The 21285-nt window shown below is 40.2% G+C and overlaps 1 protein-coding gene across 1 annotated transcript; it reads right to left on the bottom strand.

Annotated features, from left to right (window-relative positions):
• Positions 1-3030: 3030 nt before the first annotated feature.
• LOC128442378 (zinc finger protein PLAGL2) lies at positions 3031-18139 on the bottom strand. Its single transcript, XM_053424811.1, has 2 exons — positions 18001-18139; positions 3031-10843 (listed from the first exon to the last, which is right to left on the bottom strand). The coding sequence occupies exon 2, from the start codon at positions 10407-10409 to the stop codon at positions 9117-9119; it is 1293 nt and encodes a 430-aa protein (XP_053280786.1). The 5' UTR covers positions 10410-10843; positions 18001-18139; the 3' UTR covers positions 3031-9116.
• Between the last annotated feature and the right edge of the window lie 3146 nt (positions 18140-21285).

Here is a 21285-nt window from a genome sequence, read left to right as displayed (position 1 = left end):
TACCTGCATATAAGTACCTGGGTGTCACACTGGACAATAAACTGGACTGGTCCACCAACACAGAGGCCGTCTACAAGAAGGGCTTGAGCCGGCTTTACTTCCTGAGGAGGCTCAGGTCCTTCAACGTCTGCAACAAGATGCTGCAGATGTTCTATAAGTCTGTTGTGGCGAGCACCATCTTCTTTGCTGTGGTGTCCTGGGGTGCGGGCATCAAGGCAAAGGACGCCAACAGACTGAAAAAACTCATCAGGAAGGCAGAGTCTGTGGTTGGCTCTAAGCTTGTCACCCTGAAGGAGGTGGTGGAGGACAGGATGCTGGCAAAACTACTGGCAATCATGGACAATCCCTCTCACCCCCTCCACAAAATACTGGACAAGCTAAGGAGCAGCTTCAGCCACAGACTCATTCATTCAACCCCGCTGCTCTAAGGATCGATACAGGAAATCGTTCCTCCCAACCTCAATAAGACTGTACAACTCATCTACTTCTGTCAAAGCCACCATCACAGAACTGCACTAAATATACCTGTTTCCTTGCACTGTGTACCCTGTACAACACTCCGCTCCATATACTGGAACACTTACTTCACATCATATGTGATATGTGTTAATATAAACCATATTGATATTATATATCATTTATACAATAATATTGTCTTTTGCACACTCTGTCTACATATTCTTACACTCATAGTATATTATATTATCTATTGTATAGTCAAATACTTATATTTATACCTTTACTATATATCATATCATATTATATCACTGTCTAACAATAACATTACCATCATCTTGCCACTGCACCTTATCTACCTATTTATCTTGTGTTCCTGTTTTTTATTCTTTCTACCTCAATATTTTTATTTTATTTTACTGTATTGTATTGTATTTTATTGTATTCAAATATACCGGCTGCTATGACGATTTAATTTCCCTTCGGGGATGAATAAAGTAATATATCTATCTATCTATCCATCATAAGCGCAATATAAGTGCTACTTATACAAGTTATAGTCGGAAGTTAGAGCAAGGACAGCAAACAGTCATGATATTGTTGAGTGTTTAGCTCACAGTGAGGAAGCATCAAGCCGATTGGCAGATGCAGAGCGAAAGGGTTGGGTTGTAAGGTTTGACTTGAGCTGTTAATAGCAATCATTTTCAGGTGGTGTGGGACATCCACTGAGAGCTGTCAGTCAGACAGGCAGAAATTCCAGCGGCTACCTGTGATTCGGATTGGGAAAAAGCGAGAATTGGTTGGGCGTCATCAGTGTAGCTGTGGTAGGAAAATCCATGTGAGTGAGGACATCCAGGTCCTGAATGGGGGGAATAGGGATCTGGTGGTTCACTGTGTCAAATGCAGCCAAAAGGTCTGGAAGGATAAGGACAGAGAAGAGAGAAACTGCTCTAGCATTATGAAGTTGCTCAGGGACAGCAAGGAGGGCAGTCTCAGTTGAGTGGCCTTCATTGAAACCAGACTGGTGAGGGTCAAGAAGGTTGTTATGATGAAGGTAGGAGGAGAGTTGATTAAAGACAGACAGAATCAGACACACAGGCAGCACCACAGAGACAGACAAACACAAAGGCGGTCACACGCACACAGAACCAGACACACAGATACAGTCACATAGACAGGCACACATTTCTACAAATCATGTTAAATAATGTCTAGCTTCAAAATATAAACATGGGTAATAGACATAACTACCTGACAAATATGCATGTCAGACATAACAATGTTACTTACTTTCATTAAGTCTAAACGTTATGCCTATTTACACCCAAAAACCCTTCTTAGGCCGTGACTGTGAATATTCAATTACAAGAAACTTTGAAATATCACAGACAAACCCTACAATTACCTGGGACACAAAGGGAAGCGTGTGTCAAGGTTATGACCGTCTGAGTTATGTCCACTGGCTGCTCACTATGAAGAGAACACCTCCACCTGCTGGGCGTGACGCACATCTCCAGATTAAGGCTTCACCCCTGAAGTGGAGGGTGTTCCACAAAATTAAGTTTCTATAAGAACCAAAGACTTGAACAAACTGTCAACAGGTAAAAAAAATCTGAATCTATGTTTCTCTGTTTTTTGCTGATGTGAGTTGAGCATCTCAAGTCCATGCTCCTTTAAAATAACGTACCCAATGTACCCGAAATGATTTAGGAATATATGTGCATATACATGTGCTAAAAACATCTCTTCTTGGTACATGAACATTTTATCTTTTATTTTAGGTTTAAATTCTCAACGAGTTCCTGTATGTTTGTTATAAATAAAAAAAAAGGAAGACAAAAATGAAAAGAATAGAAATAAAACCTCCTGAACTAGACTGTTTTCACAGCTGAAAATTACCACTTTAAAAAGGTAATTGGCCATATCAGAATACAAAACTGTAGAATCAAATACAGCTCATCCTCTTTAGAGAAAAATAAACAGCAGATTTGAATTTCTTAGAATAAGAACGCTAGTTAGTGTTATTGAAGCCTTCCGCCAATCAATTATGTCATCACAGAGGTGGTTCCCATGGTGATGCAGGAGAACTTCACATTAAAAAAAAATGAGAATTACAACATTGACTTCTTTATAAACGTAATGATTCTATAAGGTAAATTTCACATCCATATATGTAGAATGACAAACAAAATCCCTAATTTCACAGGATTTGTCAATTTGAACAATAAAGACTAAACTAATAAACACTAATGAAGTAATGAAACTATCAAGAAGTACAATTAACCTTTCAATGAGTATTAAGAAAAAATGTGTCCATCATTTTGCTTATCTTGTCTTTATTTGTTGTCTACATGACGTATATTAAACTGTACTGTGACTTCAGCTGGATATTTTGTTGGCCACAAAATCTTCTTCCCAGCATGCATCACGTTAAGTCACCCTTTAAAGCCACTTGGTCTGGATTTAGTTGTTACAGAATTGTATCTGTTCCTGTTGGTTTGTTACCAAACTAAGGTCAATGGTTGACCACCTTACAACTTTTCAACATAATGTCATTAAAACACAGAGACACAGTGGAAATCTAAATATTTATTTATTTTGTATTACTTTGTATTCAGATAATACAACAAAAAAAAAAATGACAACTCCATTTTCACAGTTTTCTAGTCTATAAAGTGATAAAACAAACACCTTTAGTAAAACCTGTCAAAGTTAAAATTAAAGTAACCTGAATCTGGTGGTTCTCAGAGCCAACCTAAAAGCAGCCAACATGATGTAGTGAATGATGTCTTAGTGAAATGAAACCTGGCACTATGTTCTCTCCACATTGTCTAGAATGCTTGACTTTGTGTAACTGTACAAACACACTGTCCCATCTTCAAACATGTCATCAGCTACACAGCAACAGGATAAATGAACCAATCCAATAATGTAACATTTTAATGATTCAAGGTCCAAGTCATATATATCTCCTGTGTGGTCTACTACAAAAGCGGAGCTATCCAAACTGATAGTCTCTATGCCACTGGTAATCAGAGGACATAGCATTTGTGATTACCTAACAACGCCCCCAGCAAGTGATATCGAGAGTGTAGGTAGTTTTTGCAAGTGCTTCATTAACTGTTCATTCTATAAAATGTTGGACAATAAGGACAAATGTCCCAAAAGCATTTCCTAAGCCCACCCTAATGTGTTCAAACTGCCCCTTTTGTTTGATTGATAAGTAAACAAACCAAAAGGTTTTCAAGCAATTATACAGCAAACACTTACACTTGAGAAGCAGTAAAGAGACAGTTTTCAACATTGTTCTTGAGGAAATGTATCACAAATGGTAAGAGGATGCTGCTTTCAGGTGTAGTGCTATGAGTGGGTATCTGTAGGTCCAAAGCTGTGGAATACCGTTCGACTGAGGCCCCTATTCTTTGACACAGTAAACATTCCAGACAGAAGAGGCAGAGACACAGCTTAACAAATGTAATGTGATGCGACACATAATGTAGCACTCGTTAAACTAGACATTCTGATGTGAGCTACCCTAAGTAAATCTATTGAGCTATCAAGTTCATGTGCTTGTTCTGACAAATATTACTTTACAGTTATTTTCTCTGCAGTTAAGATGGACAGTCACCTGTCTCTTCTCTGAGGTAGTACATAAGTAGAAATATCATTAAAGGCAAGTACAGAGAACTATGTTTGACTCTGGAACACACTGAGATATAAATGTGTATCCGGTCCATCAAAGTAGCTTTTTTAACATATCCCCTTCACCGGTGGTATAAACTGCCTAACTGTTACAGGTTAAAACTACCTCTAATGATTTTATAGAAAGATATATGAAAAAGTAGAGGTAGAAAGTTCGACTGAATTATAATGTCAATGTCTGCCACTAGATAAAGAGTATAGATTCATAAAATCTACCTTTATAATTTGTATCTAACGGCACAAGAGCCAAACAAACTACAAGCAAATACAATAACAAACTGCATGTTTGAGGTACAGATCAAATTAATCTTTTTTTAAATGTCATAAGTGCTTAAACCCAGTCAAGAGATTAGAAACTCTTTAGGAGGCACAACAGTAGCATTTTAAGACATTGGTGCAACAATGAGGCTTGTTACAATTGAAATTGTAGAGGTCCTTCAATATACAGTTTGTGGAATTAAGGCAGACGATAGAGCATCATCCGACCATTTCTCTCCCTAAATATCTTTTCTGATATCACATCAATCACTCGCAACGTCCGGCTGGGGGGGGGCTCCTACATCTCCACTACATAATCATTTTCATGAGTGGAGGATACATTGGAAGGTTGCTGGTTACAATATTCTTGCCTTGCTACAGTGAGACTGTTAAAAGGAGACCTGATTCTCAACAGACCAGCTGCTCCCTAACTGATGCTTCTCTGGATCTTGATCCTCTACACAGATGAGACCAGGAAGAGTTACCTTTCTTTCTCAGTACATCAGAAGCTCTTCGATCCAACAACCCAACCTTGGAATAATGGGTGACATCAGAAAAGGTAAGAAAACAAGTGCTCTGGAAGAACTTTGTAGAATATATGCAGCTTTCTATAGTCAAGTCAGAGATTCAAACCACGCAAAATCTGAGCAGAATTACAACCTGCTTCGATTATGTGGTACACTTTGAGAAAAACAAAACATTGACACGATGCCCTTCCAATGACCCCTGCTTATGTACTGTCACTAGGGTTGCCTTCTTCCACTATGAAAATGTGGAAATGTGGGACAGGGATGATCTCTGCCTCAGACACAAATACTGATGCATATATCACAAAGTGCGTTTACCTTCCTTACAATGACACAGGACTGAGGTCGGAATGTGCATGAAAACGTGTATTTATCTTATATTTGAGAAATGGTTTGCTTTGACTTTTCTATCTGTATTGTGTGCAATAGGAACTGGTAAAAGCATGTCAAGCAGTTGCAGACACAAACACTCACACTTATGCATCTCTATCTTTGAGAGGAAAGCTTTGACATTATATATGCCCTCACCCCTTAAAAGTGATATTTCATCTAAAAATGAAAATGAAAATTCACTCATTATCCACTCACCACTATGGTGATGGAGGGGGAGGTGAACCGTTTGATTCCACAAAACCCTTCTGGAGTCTCAGGGGTAAACTTTCTTAGAGCAGAATCCAATACAAGTGAAGTCAATAGTGAGTCCTTCAGATGTAATAAAACATAAAAACCCTATACTTCCTGTGGACTTTAAGGCTTAAAACACGATGTAAATGACCTCATTTCGAGGTCGAATATGAAAGTCGGGGCTTGCAGACACTTGAATGTCACCACACGAGCAGTATGGAGGTATGTTATGGTTGTTCAGTTGTTTTATCACGTCTGAAGATAGGTGACTAATCAGCTACACTGCTTACCCCTGAAATTCCAAAAGTGTTTTGTTGACTCAAACACTTCATCCTCCCCCCCATCGGCATAGGGCTGAGTAGATAAGTGAATTTTCATTACTGGGTGAACTATCCCTTTAACGTAACCTAAAACTGATAATAAGCAAAACCTTTAACCAACTCTTAACCATCAAACAGCCATTTCAAGTTGTGGGGACCACAGAAAATGTTCTTACTCCAAAAGTAACTCATTGGTCCTAGCAAAGCCCAACAACGGAAGTGCGCAGCCATACACAAGGGGTACCAAAACCCAGTTACACATGGGTCAAGAGATCCAGCAGGCTCACAGCTGTGGCTTCTTCGATACACATGTGATTTTCTGTCATAAATTCAATCTACTGTAAAGACTCAAATATCTTTCTACTTAAGCTCAAGAGATGATCGTACTGAAACCGTAATTACTTATTCCCAGGTTGCATGTGATAAAACATGCATTGCAAATGCTTGTTTGTTCCTTTAATACTTGTCTCTAGTACATTTCGATCTCCATTTGCTTTATTCTGCTTCTAGCCTGTTTCCTGACAGGAAGTCAATCAACCAATCAGACACATCTGCACGTGTTGCTGAGTTTTATGACTTTGCACATAAGCTCCTCTGCAACCAATGGTTAGACCTTTTCGCTGCAGAAAAGTGTAGAGATGTTTACATGTATCGTCTTAGTGTCTCAGGTCGTGAACATGGATACTCAGTCACTAAGGTGATCAATACAATTATTTTGCTACTTTACGCTAGCATGACATACATTTATCTCACCCTTAAAAGTTTCTACTAATTCCTACTGCCAAGAGCGATAGTAATTTTAACATATAACATTGAATGAGCACCTGAATGTTGGATGTGTGAGATGACACATGTAGGAAAATGGTGATTTATCTATTAAAAAGGGAAAGGAAGCAACCCCGAGAGACCAGTGACATAGTTGGCAGTGTGCCAATAACTCAACATGTTTACAGTGGTCGGATGTTTAAGGATAATTACAGCTACTGCTTCTCTGAGGCCCCACATGGGCAGAGAGGCACAAGAGAGGCAGAGGGCATCACAGGAGGAAAGAAATAGATGAGGATGTAAGCCACAGCAATTACAAAGCTGGCAGGAATTTCAAACTGGTTCACGCACTAGTTTCCAGTTGAAGTCTGTCAAAGTCTCAAAACCAGCACTATTCTAAGTCAGTTAATACAGTGTATGGGGTTCAGGAGCATTTACTGTACGTAACACGTCTACCTGAATGGTACCCATCGTGTCACATGCTCTGTCTAAAAAAGTCAGAACTTGAAAAGGTATTAAAAAAATTTTGACAGCAGCTTTTTGTCTTAAGTGACAGCTTTGACCTATAATGTGCACTGTTGAAAATGAAAGGTAAGTGCATTTCAATATAGTGATGCTACATAATATAGCAAAAATGATAAAGTATCTATGTCACATTAGTTTTTGTTATTATGCTGCTGTGACCTCATGATAATTACTATAGCGACGTATAATACAATATATTAACATGTAGTCAATAGTTTTTTTAGACCTTGATAAATTTCCCATTGTCTTTACATGCGTGTTTGTATACATAAGAATGTCTCCTCTCCCGTGTATGGGAGCGTTTACAGTCACTAAGACACGGATCCTGCGCGCTGGCCCCACCCCCACAGATCAAAAACGTACAGCGAACCAGACATGAGTTCAAGATAAAATATTTTGGGTTTGTTTAGAAACAGTGGCAACAAATGGGAATACAGGGTTTCCACTACGTTCATTATTACCACCACTGCTTCAGGATTAGAGCTGTTGAGATGTTGGAACTCACTCCATGGCTAGCCTCGGCCACTTAGACTTGCTCACAATAAAAACCAATACAAATTAAAAAGTTATTAGGAAATGTACAATTAAAATTTCCATTCGTTTGATTCATAAGGCATGCATTTAAACACTTTCAAAAATAGTCTCAAGATTTAGTGCGCATTCATTTGACCTGCGACACACAGCCGCAACTATCCAGATTCCTGATCCAAAACCATCAATTAATAACTAAATAAATGTGACCATCAGTTTGTGTGTGAAGAGAAACAGAGACAAAGAGACAAAAACGCACACATAATTCTAAAAGGAAATGCTAGAATACTAACCTTAAACAATAGAAAAGCTCATCTTAATCGGAACCCTCCAATCCAGTTAACCAAGCTGGTAATACATATCCTGTGCCTAATGTTGATTCAAGAGCTATTTTTGTTAACAAAGCTCATTTTAATTATTTCGTTTTAACCATTTTATTTATTATGGGTATTTTAACATCTTTAATTCTAATTAAAAGGGTGTAATTGTATTATTATGCAATTATTTAACCATTATATCAGTGGTATAAAAGAGTCCAAATTATGAGAATATTATCAATGTTTTCCATAATTTGAGATAATATATAGTCCAAAAAAATGTGTTATCATGACAGGCCTCACCTCTCATCTAATAACACCCCTAAGGGCTCAAATAAAAAATTCCAGCTGTAAGAGCCGCTCTGTTAAAATTTTTTAATAAAGAGTAACTGATTTACAGTTACGGATAACTGCCACCATAGTGACTGCAATCACTGATACATGGCCTCATACTAACCTAAATATTAGTTATGCCACTTGAAATAATGGTTGATCTGCTGATGCACTTTGATGGTTGGTGTAATGCTGTAATTATTGGCTGGGAAGTGGCTTTGCATTTCTTATAATCATATGCAAACAGTGCTCCGGAGTTTACTTTAAATGAGAACTTCCAAGACAATTTTGTCTCTCCACCTAAGGCTATCTATATCAAAAATATTAGGAAATCTCAAATCAGCTTCAATAAGGTAGGACATTTTCTTTAACATAAATTGGTTAAAATATTTCTTAACATCACCTATTTTTTTTGATAATCTAAAACTGAACAATTTAGCACTGTGCAGCACCTGTAAGAAGTGTTTCAAGTGCTCCACTGTTGGTAATAGGTCTGACCAAGAGAGGTTCTCCGTTTTGGTTGTAGTGAGACCATCACATTTCTTCAAATGTTCAAGCTTCCTTTTAAATAATGAGGTAATACTGACGAGGTGATTTGTTGTGTTCAACAAAAAAAAACTACAAAGATTAGCATCATAAGCACTGGCAGATGAAAGTTTCACATGTGTTTTACAATAAAGATGCTGATCTCATGTTTTACCCTTTTCATGAAAAATCCATGAGCATGACAAAGGCAACGTTTGTGGGGACAGAGCTGCTTACTGCTGAAAGGCCTGGTAGTAGTGAGGTAGGGAGCTTGAAGTGCTCATAGTAGGACTACTGTATGCCTGAGGTAGTTGGCTGTGGTTGTGGGCTCCAGGGCCCTGGGGTACATGAGCCTGGGGAGGCTGGAAGAAAGAGAAAGGGCCTGGGGCCTGTGAGGACAGCCCAGTGGAAGAGGATGGAGAGGAAGTGGTTGTGGTGGCAGGTGGATAGCTCATCACTAACCCTCCCATCCCCATGTGAGGGCTGTAGGGCGGCAGGCTGAAAGGCAAAAACCCCAGCAGAGGCCCGAGGTCCATGTTGGTGGTACAGGACAACTCGGCTGAAGATGCAGCAGGGCTCCGGCACAGCAGGTGGGGGTCGCCACCAGAAGCCACCCCTTCACCCAGCACCTCCCTCTGGGGTGAGGCAGAAGTAGAGGTAGAGGAGTTAACTGCACTCAGGTGTGGTGGAGGGACACTCTGCAGGTCCAGCAGGAAACTGTCCACGTCGGCACGAGGATATGAGGTAGATCCATGCTGGTACCTGGCCATGTTGCTGTAGGGCTGCTGCTGTGGAGCTGCAGGGGGCTGCAAGTGATGGAGGTGAGAGTGTGAAGACTGGGGGGGAATGTGGCGTCCTACACCCATGCTTGAGGATAAGGAACCTTGCATGAGGCCATGAGGGTGGCCCATCCCGGGGACAGCATTGGTCATAGGATAAGAGTTGTACATGTCCCTGGGGAAAGTCTCCATGGGCTCCTTGGAGATGGAGACCATCTCAGAGGTTACAGGGCACGGCTCCTTCAATGGGCACTGGGTGGCAGCAGTGGGTGTAGCCAAAGGAGTACCTAGAGTACATGATGGCATCAACCCTGACTCCTGGGCATGGCTTTTCTTCAAGTGGCGGGTCAGGTGGTCTCTGCGGCCAAAGCGTTGTTCACAGCGTGGGCAGAGGAAATCACGGCGCCCAGTGTGCACCACAGCATGACGTCGAACATCTTTACGAGTATAAAACCGACGGTCACATCGCTCACACGAGTACTTCCTCTCTCTCACTGGCACAGCAGCGTTAATGTTACCCTCTGAGGGTGGAGGCCTGTCTGTATGGCCGCCTAGTTGCTCGAGGAGGGACGGTGCCCCCTCTGGACAAGGCGGGCCTGTTGCAGTACTGTGGGCTGCCACCAGGTGGCGTCGATAACCCAGCTGAGTGTTGTACTGCTTCCCACACTCCTGGCAGTGAAAGAGCTGCCTGCTGGCTGGGTGGCTTTCCTGCAGATGGCTCTTCAGATTGTCCTGCTGGTGGAACATGGTCTAGTAACAGTACTTGCTCTGCTGCTGCACAGGGACTCTTGCCATGAGCCTGAACAGACACAGACTAGACTCATGAGGTTTCACCACACAGCTAACCATCAGCCTGCAGACCTCTGGTTGCTTTGTTAACTTTGAGTGCTAGAGTTAATGCTAAGTGCTGTTTGTTGACTGTTTGTTTTTTTGCGGCAATGACTAGTGGTCTGTCCTGCCCTGCTGAGGAAAGCCTGTGTCCAGCAATTGGTTTCTGTGACAGCAGCTGCCATAGCAACCCCAAAAGGGCTGCGTTGATGAGGAGCTTTGGAAGCTCTGGCTGGATTGATGTTTCTTGAGTAGAACTGTTGTGTTGGCCCAGTCTGTTTTAGTATTCAGCAGCCTTGAACACCAAGATCACAGCAGCTGAATCAAAGAGGCCGCTCAACATCTCTGCAGACCTGCAAACCAGAAAACAGGGTCACATTTTGAAGGTGAAACCTATTGTGCATGGTAGAAGCATGAACAATGTTAAATAAATCTGCAACCAAAATTGCCATTAACTCTACAAGTTCATGTAACATACAATATAATTGGTTTTCTTTGAAGTTTATTTTCTGTATTTCACAAAAAACTGTAGTGCGAACAAGTTATCACAGCATTTTCTTTGAGTTGTTAAATATCTCCCATTTTGTCTTTTATCAGAGATCATTATTGTTGATATTAACCAACTAATTTGTGCTTAAAATATTATTGATCTTGCTGATGAATGATTCATGTTGTGAAAGAGAATTTGTTGAGATTTGTCCACTTGCATAGGATATATTTTAGTATTCCTACATCGAGGACTGTCTATTGTTTTGATTGTAATGGGCTATTTTAGCTGCTAAAATATTAGAATTAATATTAATTGGCAAATTAAGTGACTGCACCATTCATTGTGTAGCTGGTTCTCATGTGACTATTGGATTTGTTTGGCCCCTAAATCATCTCCTGCAAGCGAGTGAGAATAAAATATAATATGCATTGCTCCAAAAAATTGAAGGGAACACTTAATCCTCAACACCTAGTCAGTTCAGGGATATCAGTCTGTCCATTTAGTGAAGTTATTGTGAATCAATTTCACCTGCTTTGGTGCAAATGACAGTGACAACAGGTGCAATGGAGAGGCAAGAGCAAGACAGCAAGAAGTTACTGAACTGTTATGCATGGTGTCCATAAGATGTACCTTTCTTTTTTAATACAAATGCAGCTAATGGAGTGTAAAAGGGAATATTTCCTTCTCTAGCATCGCCACCAAGTACTCCACAGGCGCCCCATTCTCTTTACAGATTAGAGTAGGGCTGCTTGATAAATAGAAAAATCATAATCACTATTATTTGTCAATAATGTAATTAGTGTTTCAGACAATAACTCTGACTTTGTAAATATCACGCACTTATTGAATTTAAAAGAAAAATTATTTTGGCACCCGTGTTAACAGATTAGAGTGACTACACTGTCTTAAAGCTGGGTGGTTCAGTCGCAGCTCAGCAGTGTGACTGATGAATTTATATTTCTGTTCATAAACGGGGTGTTTTTCTGCTACAATGACGATCACGCGTTTTCTGTCATTATTTGACAGAAAATGTCTCTCCTGTCTGCTCTTCAAACACAGAAAATCTCATGTATTTAGTTATTCGCCTCACATCGCAGGGCCCCAGACTAAGTTTTTCCTTGAAAAGTTTTTCCTTTAGGTGTACCACCACATATTTTAGGTGCACCCAATATTACATTTTTTAAGCATCTCTTTCCATAGACATGGGTAAATCCAAATCTATTTAAGTAAATTATTGTAAACAGAGGTAAAGGCGTAGACATTTAAAAAAATTATAATTATGTAATCAGAGAACTCAACATAAAATTGTGATGATAAAACGATCTTAAAGTGCTAGTTTTTAAGTGCTTGAAAAGCTCAAATAAAAAGATAAACAAAAAAAATGTAACCCAAACAACAGGAGCAGTAGACGACACTCCTCTCATGACACTAACTCTTTTGTGGAAAATGTCTTTGCCTCCATCAATCATAAATGAAGACTAGGGATGTCACCAGAACCGATACTTACGATACCTTTCGATGCTTAAATAACAAAACACAGACGATACCCATTTTTTTTAAGCACCGTGAGCACCGATGCCAGCTGATAGCATCGGTGCTGCGCCTCTTCTGGAACTGATGGGGGCCGTATACTTGGTTAGAAGGAGAGAGAGAGGAAAGAGAGCATGTATACTGCAAGTAGGGATGGGCGTAATTAATCGACGATCGATTAATTGATCATTAAGAATTTTGTCAATAACATTTTTTCATTGATAAAACTATTGCATGTTCGCTATGTGGCAGGAGGTCGGAAAATCAGAGTTGCCCTGAACGCAGCACAGCGAGGATCTCAGCAGCTGGAGGAAGCAGCCCGAAGCTAAGCCTCTGCTGCTCGGCTTCATGTCCGCAAACGGACCGTCAGTGCACGCGGAGGTGAACCTGGACAGACCCGGGTCTGGGTCAGGGGTTCCGGGAGTGACAACAACCAGACTGAGAGGTCGTGAACCGCCAAATCAAGCTAGCTCTCAGCAGCCAGCTGGTCTCTCATCGGCTTTGAGAGTACAGCAGCGCATATTTTCAAGTGTAACCATTGAACAGAACCCGTTTAACTGCCACAAGAGTTGTTCATCTTGTAATAAAGATCTCAATGAGGAAACGCGCTGTTTTTTTTTTACCGTGATATCGAAATTGGCATCGAGAATCGTGTTATTTTACTGGTATTGGCATCTAATACAGAATTTTTGGTATCGTGACACCCCTAATGAAGACATTTAACCAGTTCTTTTTCATGAGGAGAATCAGTGATTAGAATTTAGTGAAGGGCAACTCCTCTTTTGCTATATTGTAAGCATTGTTAAATTTGATTGTCATTTCTGATTCCTCACTTGTTTGATTTGCCGCTGCCTGTCACTGAAACGCTGCTGTGAGAGGAGCTGCTCTGCCAGCAATGCACCTGTCACGGTACAAGATGTGCTTTTTAGTCAAGTTGTGCTTTTTTAGAGTTTCAATTCTGAATTCTGATGTCAAAGCAGCAAAAGCACTTTCCCCCCCCCCAATGATATGGCCGTACTCTTTGCAGTAAATACAATGCAATGAGTTTGTTGCTTTCATCAATAGCGCAGCTTTGTTTAAGTAGTCTCTGGATGATGATCTGGCTCTGAATCGGATGAAGCCATCTTCACGTTAGATGTCAAATCCGGATTCGGAGCGGGGGCAGGTGTAACAACTGGAACAACACTTGTCGCTGGTGTCGGGTCTGCGATCGGAATTTCAACCTCCGGGACAGGTGGACTGGGGAAAGAAGCATTTTTCTCAGCGACAAAAGAATCAATTGTTCTCTTGATTGCGAATATATACCCTCTTTTTTACGTTTTGTCCTCTCGTTTTGTGTTCCGATTGCCTACAAGGAATGTGGGTGCAGTCAACATGCCGTGCTCTCAACCCTTTAGAACGCACATTGCGCATGTGCTCACATTAAGCGCTCAAAGCCTGTCCGTGACAAATAAAATCCCTGCTATACGCTGACAGAATAATCATTATTTATCAATCACTTTAATGTTTGTCAAAGGCAAATGTCCATACACCCAGTTGTATTTTATTTAAAAAATTTTTGGAGACAAGATACATTTCAGGCCAACTGGTGCAACAAATTAAATATTTGGTTGCACTCCTCAGATTTTAGTCGCACCGTGCAACTTTTTATTCAATGTGTTAAAATGCACGTCTCAAACTCTATCGAGAATCAAACAAACACCAATATAGTTTCCTGGCATTTAGTTTGGTCCAAAGCCTGACTATTATTGGGGGGAATACATTGCAGCTCTGGTGCAAAAAAGCTGCCTATGAGAGACTCATTGCCAAATTAATAATAATAATAATAATATTTTAATATCGATTACTTTGTTTTCCTAATTGTTGGAAGCCAACATGAGATCAGGTTCACTCTGATCACATGTGACAGACATGAAAGAGTCTGGAGACATCGTGGCGAACGTTATGCTAGGGCTGTGCACTTAATCGAATTTTAATCGTGATTTCAATTTTGGGTCGAACGATTGAATTACTGAATAAATTAATCATATTTCAAACTCAAAATTAATCGTTCTAATCATCGTGATTTCAATAATGTTCAAAACAATCGTGATTATGATTTTTTTCCATAATCCAGCAGCCGTACGTTATGCTGCCTGTAATTTCATCCACCATGACGGGTTTGTTGGTAGGTCTGTGATGATCTGGGGTGGCATATCCTTGGAGGGTCGCACAGTCGTCCATGTCATAGCCAACAGTACACTGACTGCTGTTATCCTCCAGCAATTGTCAGACAATACGCTTGTGCAGGCCCCATGTGGCCAGAGTGTGTAGGCAGTTCCTGGATGACGAAGGCATTGATGCCATTGACTGGGCCTCACGTCCATGATTTAAATCTAATTGTGCACCTATAGGAGGTCATCTATCAGACGCCACCAAGTACTGCCGCAGACTGTCCACGAGCTCACTGCTACCCTGATCCAGTTCTGGGAGGACATTCCCCAGGAGACCATCTGCTGACTCATCAGGAGCATGCCCAGATATTGTAGGGAGTGCTTACAGGCATGTGGGGGCCAAAGAAACAACTGAGTCACATAAGTCGCTGCGATGAAATTCAAGCTTGTTTGTTCAGCCCGTGATTTCTATTTTTACATTGATTTTTGGTGTAGTTTTGAATCCAGCCTTCAATTGGTTGATGATTTTGACTGTTATAACCTAATTTAGTTCCAAACTAATTATATAATGTACATCAGTAAAGATTTTCAACAAATAATTCATCAAGATCTGATGTGTGCCCTTAATTTTTTTGAGCAGTGTATAATAGGTGCCAGTTTGTAGGGTTCTCAAGGAGGGAGATCATCATTGTAACAATCAAGCAAAAATAAAATGACAGTTGCTGAAACATCACCAATAGACAATGCTCCAATCGCCCAACCCTTTTATGTAAATTAAAATTGTTTTATTGGATGACTACATTTTGGCAAGTGGCTATGGCACAAGCATGGATATGTTCCATTATTATCCTTAGGTATTCAGGACACTACAGGGCAAGTATTATATTTACAATTGCCCCAAAAATGTATGTGTGACAACAGGAACAAATATTGAGGAGCCAAGAGTTAGTGAAGCTTAAAACAATAAGACTATAAGAAATGCTGGAGGGCATTCAATTTGAAAAAAAAAAAAAAGTAGAAAGAAGAGAAGACAAGTCAGTCATTCAGTAGAGCCACAACAGTGTTTAGCATAAAGTGTTTTGATGGCTATTACAGGGTGAATCAACTAGTGGGGCCTTTTTTGCCCCTTGAACTATTACGTTTGAGTTAGGAACATTGGACTATGTCCCTGGACCACGACATATTTATTATTAAAATATTCTGAAAATTAAAAGCATACTCTCTTAAAAAGGATGCGGAGAAACTATGTAGACTAGATTGTTGTAATTATTTTATATCAGAATTAGGGCTACAATAAACATCTTTGCGATAACTTTAATATCACGAAGATGATATAACTTGCGATAAATAAACAAATCAGTCTCTGGCTACAGAGGCAGAGGCCACAGACAGCTCCACAGTCAGGGGAAGGCGCACAGCCTACCTGCAGACATCAAGTCCGAGGCAGACACCATGGGAGTCATTCACAGCTCCACTGGGTCCACTTAGTGTTAATAGGTCTTTTCATCCTTGTTTGGACCATGACGTAATTTTTTTTTTAATGGTTTTAACAGCCATGAGCAATTAACTGCTCTTCTCTTTTCTTCCTCCGGCTCTACATATAAAAAAGAGGAGAGAGTCCCCTCGTTCCGTCAAATCTTTTTTTCCTCTCTATTCTCTACTTCCGACAATGATTCATTGACGAAAAAGCTGCCAAATCTTTTGCGATACGTCCATCGCACATGTTGATACCGCGATGACGATATATTGCATACACATTACTTTGACCAATTAACTGAAAATTACAAACATGAGTATTGACGGGAAATAAAAGAAGAGGATATATTACTCTCGTCTCAAGGCCGGCGCATGCTTCTGCAACTGCGTCGGCGGCTTTTCACGCAGCTGTGTCGCAGGACTCTGTCATTCATGCTTCCCAAAGCGGTGCGTGTCTTACAAAGCAATTCCCCACCAGAACACTAGGCTAGGTAATGTTTTTTGTCGAAGACGAGCTTAGAGACGCCTTCTTTCTTCTTCGTCGATTGTTTCTTTACATAGCCACTGCGGCTCCTCGTAGCCTTTTTCTGGCGGACAAATCCGCCAGTCAGTGACGGGTTATACAAGTGATCATACTTTATGGATCTCTTCTGCCAAACACTCTTCTATTTGGTCCATATTCGTTCTTCTAAATCTTCCGTTGTTTCTGCCGGTATTATGTGGTTTGGGATAAAGATTATCTTTGAGTTTGATAAAAAAAACTGGTTTGTTTAGGTTAGATTTTATTTTTCAATCTCGTCATTGATAAAAAAAAACTATGTTAAATGTATATATCCGCCTTCTGTCATTTATCTTTCTGTTCCAGCAACAATATACATGGAAAAATTTCAGGCATTTAGAAATGGGGATTAATCTGATTTAAAACGATTGAGATTTGTTGAAAATACAAAATAAAAATCACTACTGATTCTACAGTTTAACTTAAAATGAATGATGCATTTTAAAACAAACGTTATATTTAAGACAACAGAAATTAAATTGCAAAATACAACCAAAGCTAATACCAGCTCAAAGTATGCATACATTTAGTATATAGTCGTGCCAGGAGCTGTGCCCCTACTTGCATCAACCATGTTGTATCACTCAGCAGAGGACCATGTTTCACAATAAGAACCTTTACAAGAACAGATATTGACAGTACCATCAGTTTAATAAAGTAATGTGCACGAGTCTCTCCATCTATTGTAGAGTCACTAATTTCACAGGCAGATAGTTGAAACACATTGGTTGTTCAACAGTAGGCAGACAGAAGGTCGCTGGAAAGACTCCATGAGCACTGTGAGTGAACAAGGGTTGAGGGAGCAGCTAGCGCCATCTTGTGGAGCTGCCGTTAAGCTTTAAGCCTCACACTTATTCTGCTTACACTCTCCTTTAAAAGTAACCAAGAGGGGGGAATTCCTAATTTTAAATTAAGGAAAGAATCGGGGAAAAGTTGAAGCATGGCTCACAAGAGCTCGACTGAAGTCTCGAAGTGTAAAGTGGTGGACTGGGTTAGTACCAGACCGGAGCTAAACTTCACTGCTACTCCGCCTGCGTCCACAAAACTCAGCAGGAGTAGGAACGGTGTTTAGTGTTTACTGACTTGGTTTTGTTAAACTGGTTTTTCCATCGAGCAAACCCACCGACTGGTTTAAGTATGGCTGAGGGTGACCTCGAGCCAGCATGCGGGTTAAAAAACAAAAGATGAGCGGTTCACAAAGTTGTATTGGAGTTTGTCTTGCGGGAGCTAACTCCTCTGCATTTCACTGAGCATGGTCACACTACAGCCCGGCTCAGCACACACGGACAGAGGGCTACCTACCGATTGTGTCTCGGTCCGGCTCTTCATCCAGCCTCCATTCCGCCTCGCCTTCGACATTTTGGAGAAAGTTTAACAGATATTTGTTAGAGTCCGGGCCTGGACTGCTGGGCGCCGCGCTAGAAGCCATGCATTCTGGGAAAATGACGTCACACCCCGGGCTCAGAGGAACTCCAGCAGTAGCAGAGCTCACAGGATTGGTCCATATGAGAAGTGATCTGCTGTAAGAAGAGGGAGTTAAACAATATGTAAAATTAACTAATACAATAAATAATAGCTTTACTTCACCTACTGTGATAACAACGGGCACTAAAAGTTGTATCTCTTAGAACTACAGCTAAGAGATTCTCCTTAGAAACTGAGCAGCAGGAAATAAAGCTGTAGTGCGTCCATGTAGTCCTAATTTTGTATCATATAAAAGGGGATTCAGTGCGAGACTGTAAGTAGAAATAATGTGTACATGTTAAGCCAAAGCAGATATTTTGTCATTCATTGTGAAAATATGAAAATACAAACAGATGCACAAAAAGCACAAATAATAATACAAAATCACCAAGGAAACCCACAAACTCTTAAAAAATATCCTTGAAAAACGTTTTTGTGGTTTACTGAGAGTGAGTACCAAGTCTCTGTAACTAACTCCTTCACTGCAGTCGACATCTCAAAAAAAAAATTCTAAACTTATCTAGATTGAAATAAAATCGGTTTGTGTTTGTGTAATCCTGCCAAGAGACAGACATACATCAATAAAAACAAAACCGTCGTAATAGTGTAGAAAATAACTGGGTTGAAATATGAATAACGATTTTATTCATGCATTTAGAAGTGCTATTTGCATTTACATTTCCCCACTGTTTTCTTTAGATGATGTGCTTAACAATAGTTGTGTTTTCTAATTCCTCAGAGTATGATTAAATCCTCTCAGAATAAACCTTTGGTGTTTTTTGTTGTTGTTGTTTCGAGTATTTATGCATTTTTCCCCAGCCTCCCTGACCAACTATTGGGAAAGGTTTATTGTGCTTCCTTAAAAACCCCATGCTTATTTCCAAATAAACAAGGCAGATGCAATTTGCAAAAAATAGTCTGGGACCATTAAAGTTAATCCTATACTACATATATCATGTAGAGTCATTAGGGCCTGAGCACCGATAAGGTTCAGGATGGAACGATCCATAGCACTCAAGATGGAGGAGACATATTGTTTGTGTGGAGATTACTTTGCAGTGGAAAAGCATTTAAGAGGACCATAGGATGCTTAAAACAATTAATGAACCCGGAGTCGAGGCTCCAATAGTTTTAAGAGAGTATTAAGGCTAAATACTTTCTGAGTTTTCATTTAATACCCTTTAAGTTAGTCACCACTGATGTGAATGTTTTATTTTTCAAATTGATGTGAATATGCCAACAAGGGAAACAATCAGTCCACAGCCAAGGTTAAAAAGTAAACTGTAAACATTTTTAAAATAAGGTTATTCGGAAGGCAAAGCAAAAGTGTCATATAAATAAAATCAGACCACCGTTGATAAACAGGCATAACCAGGTGCCTGGTCCGAAGCAATGTTGTGTCTTTAACTCCGCTCATGTGTGAGTGGACTGATGGTGAATTGTCGGCTGCTGGGTCATTTGCCCAAGTAAGTAAAACTAGTTTATGACTGATCAAAGTCAGAGGAGATTAAAGAAACTAGAACAGATGAAGCATTATGCTGCAAGATCCACAAATATAAGATGTTCCTGATAAATGTTGATGAATTAAAGTACAAAAGCTTCAAAAGAAAACATGATGATAAAATAAGCAAGGATTTTTTTCAAATACCTACAAGATTACTGTGATAAATAAAAAGTAAAGTCTGATGTGTATGTGTAGGTGCTGACATTCCGGTATTTTGAAGAATTAACTTCTGACAGCTGAAATGAAACTAGCTGAAACTATTTCACTGAGACTGAGCTTAGTCTCTTGAACAAATTAATAAAAAATCCATCTAGGATTTCAGATGCATTTGACAATCAATCAATAAAATGTTATTGTATAGCCCATATTCACAAATCACAATTTGATTCATAGGGTTTAAACAAGGTGTGACATCCTCTGCCCCCAACCCTCAACAAGAGGAAGAAAAAACTACTAAAATAACCGTTTAACAGGGTAAAAAGAACGTAGAAACCTTAGAGAGAGCCACATGTGAGGGATCCCTCTCCCAGGACGGACATAAGTGCAATAGATGTCAAGTGTAAAGGAGAACATCATCAAGGGTATTTGATGCATTGATTGGAATAAACACTTTGTAGCATAATGGAAAGTCAATGAATTGATGGATAATTGTCAGTAATGGTCGAGTATTTGAGGAGAAATATTATATATCAAGCAGTCTTGTTGTAATCATAGTCCATGGTCAGCAGCCAAAAATCATGATCCACCATCAAGATCAGATGCCACTATAGTCCACAGTCATTGTCCACTGCCGCCATCAGGATCCACCATCAGCTGCGACCTCGATCAAGGTCCACCACCATTATCAGATGCCAACACGATACAGGATCTGACATTATTATCACAATCCGCCAGCAAGATACAGTATCCACCATACAGGATCCACCATAACGATCACGATCTCTGATACGCGATCCACAGATCATAATCCACGATGTGGCTGCAGCCATGGCCCTGGATCTGCGGACGATATTGCTAAGGGACTCCGGGGAAGAATTCAAGACAGTAACATGTATTGATGAGATATTCATTTCTTAGATGTGATCAGGATTGAGAAGAGGAAGGAAAAGCTGGGAAGAGAAGGTCCGTGTGTCATGTGTCCCCCGACATTCTAGACCTATAGCAGCATAACTAAGAGCAGGTCTAAGACAAGCCTGGATCAGCTCTAACTATAAGCTTAATCGAAAAGGAAAGTTTTAAGCCTACTCTTAAATGTACAGATGGTGTCTGCCTCCCAAACTGAAAGTGGGAGATGATTCCACAGGAGAGGAGCTTGATAGCTGAAAGCTCTGGCTCCTACTCTACTTTTAGAGACTTTAGGGACGACAAGTAAGCCTGAATTCTGGGAGAGGAGTGCTCTAGTGGGTTGATAAGGTACTAACAGCTCTTTAAGGTACAATGCCGGCATATTATTAATAGTGGGGTTCCGTGTATAGGCAATATGTCATTTTCATTTCAAATTGATGCAAAAGTTTCGTTTTCACTTCTAAGTTGTTTGTAAGGGTCTATAGAACAATTTTGGTCCGAGGGCCAGACATGCCGAAAAATCAAAAAATTGCCATCTAGGGGGCGTTGTTGCC

This window comes from Pleuronectes platessa, chromosome 6 (genome assembly GCF_947347685.1).
Source record: "Pleuronectes platessa chromosome 6, fPlePla1.1, whole genome shotgun sequence".
NCBI classification, from domain to species: Eukaryota; Metazoa; Chordata; class Actinopteri; order Pleuronectiformes; family Pleuronectidae; genus Pleuronectes; species Pleuronectes platessa.
This window is presented reverse-complemented; position numbering and strand designations above follow the sequence as displayed.

Coding starts and splice junctions, on each gene's coding strand:
- LOC128442378 (XM_053424811.1), bottom strand. CDS start 10,409: ATGTTCCACCAGCAGGACAATCTGAAGAGCCATCTGCAGGAAAGCCAC.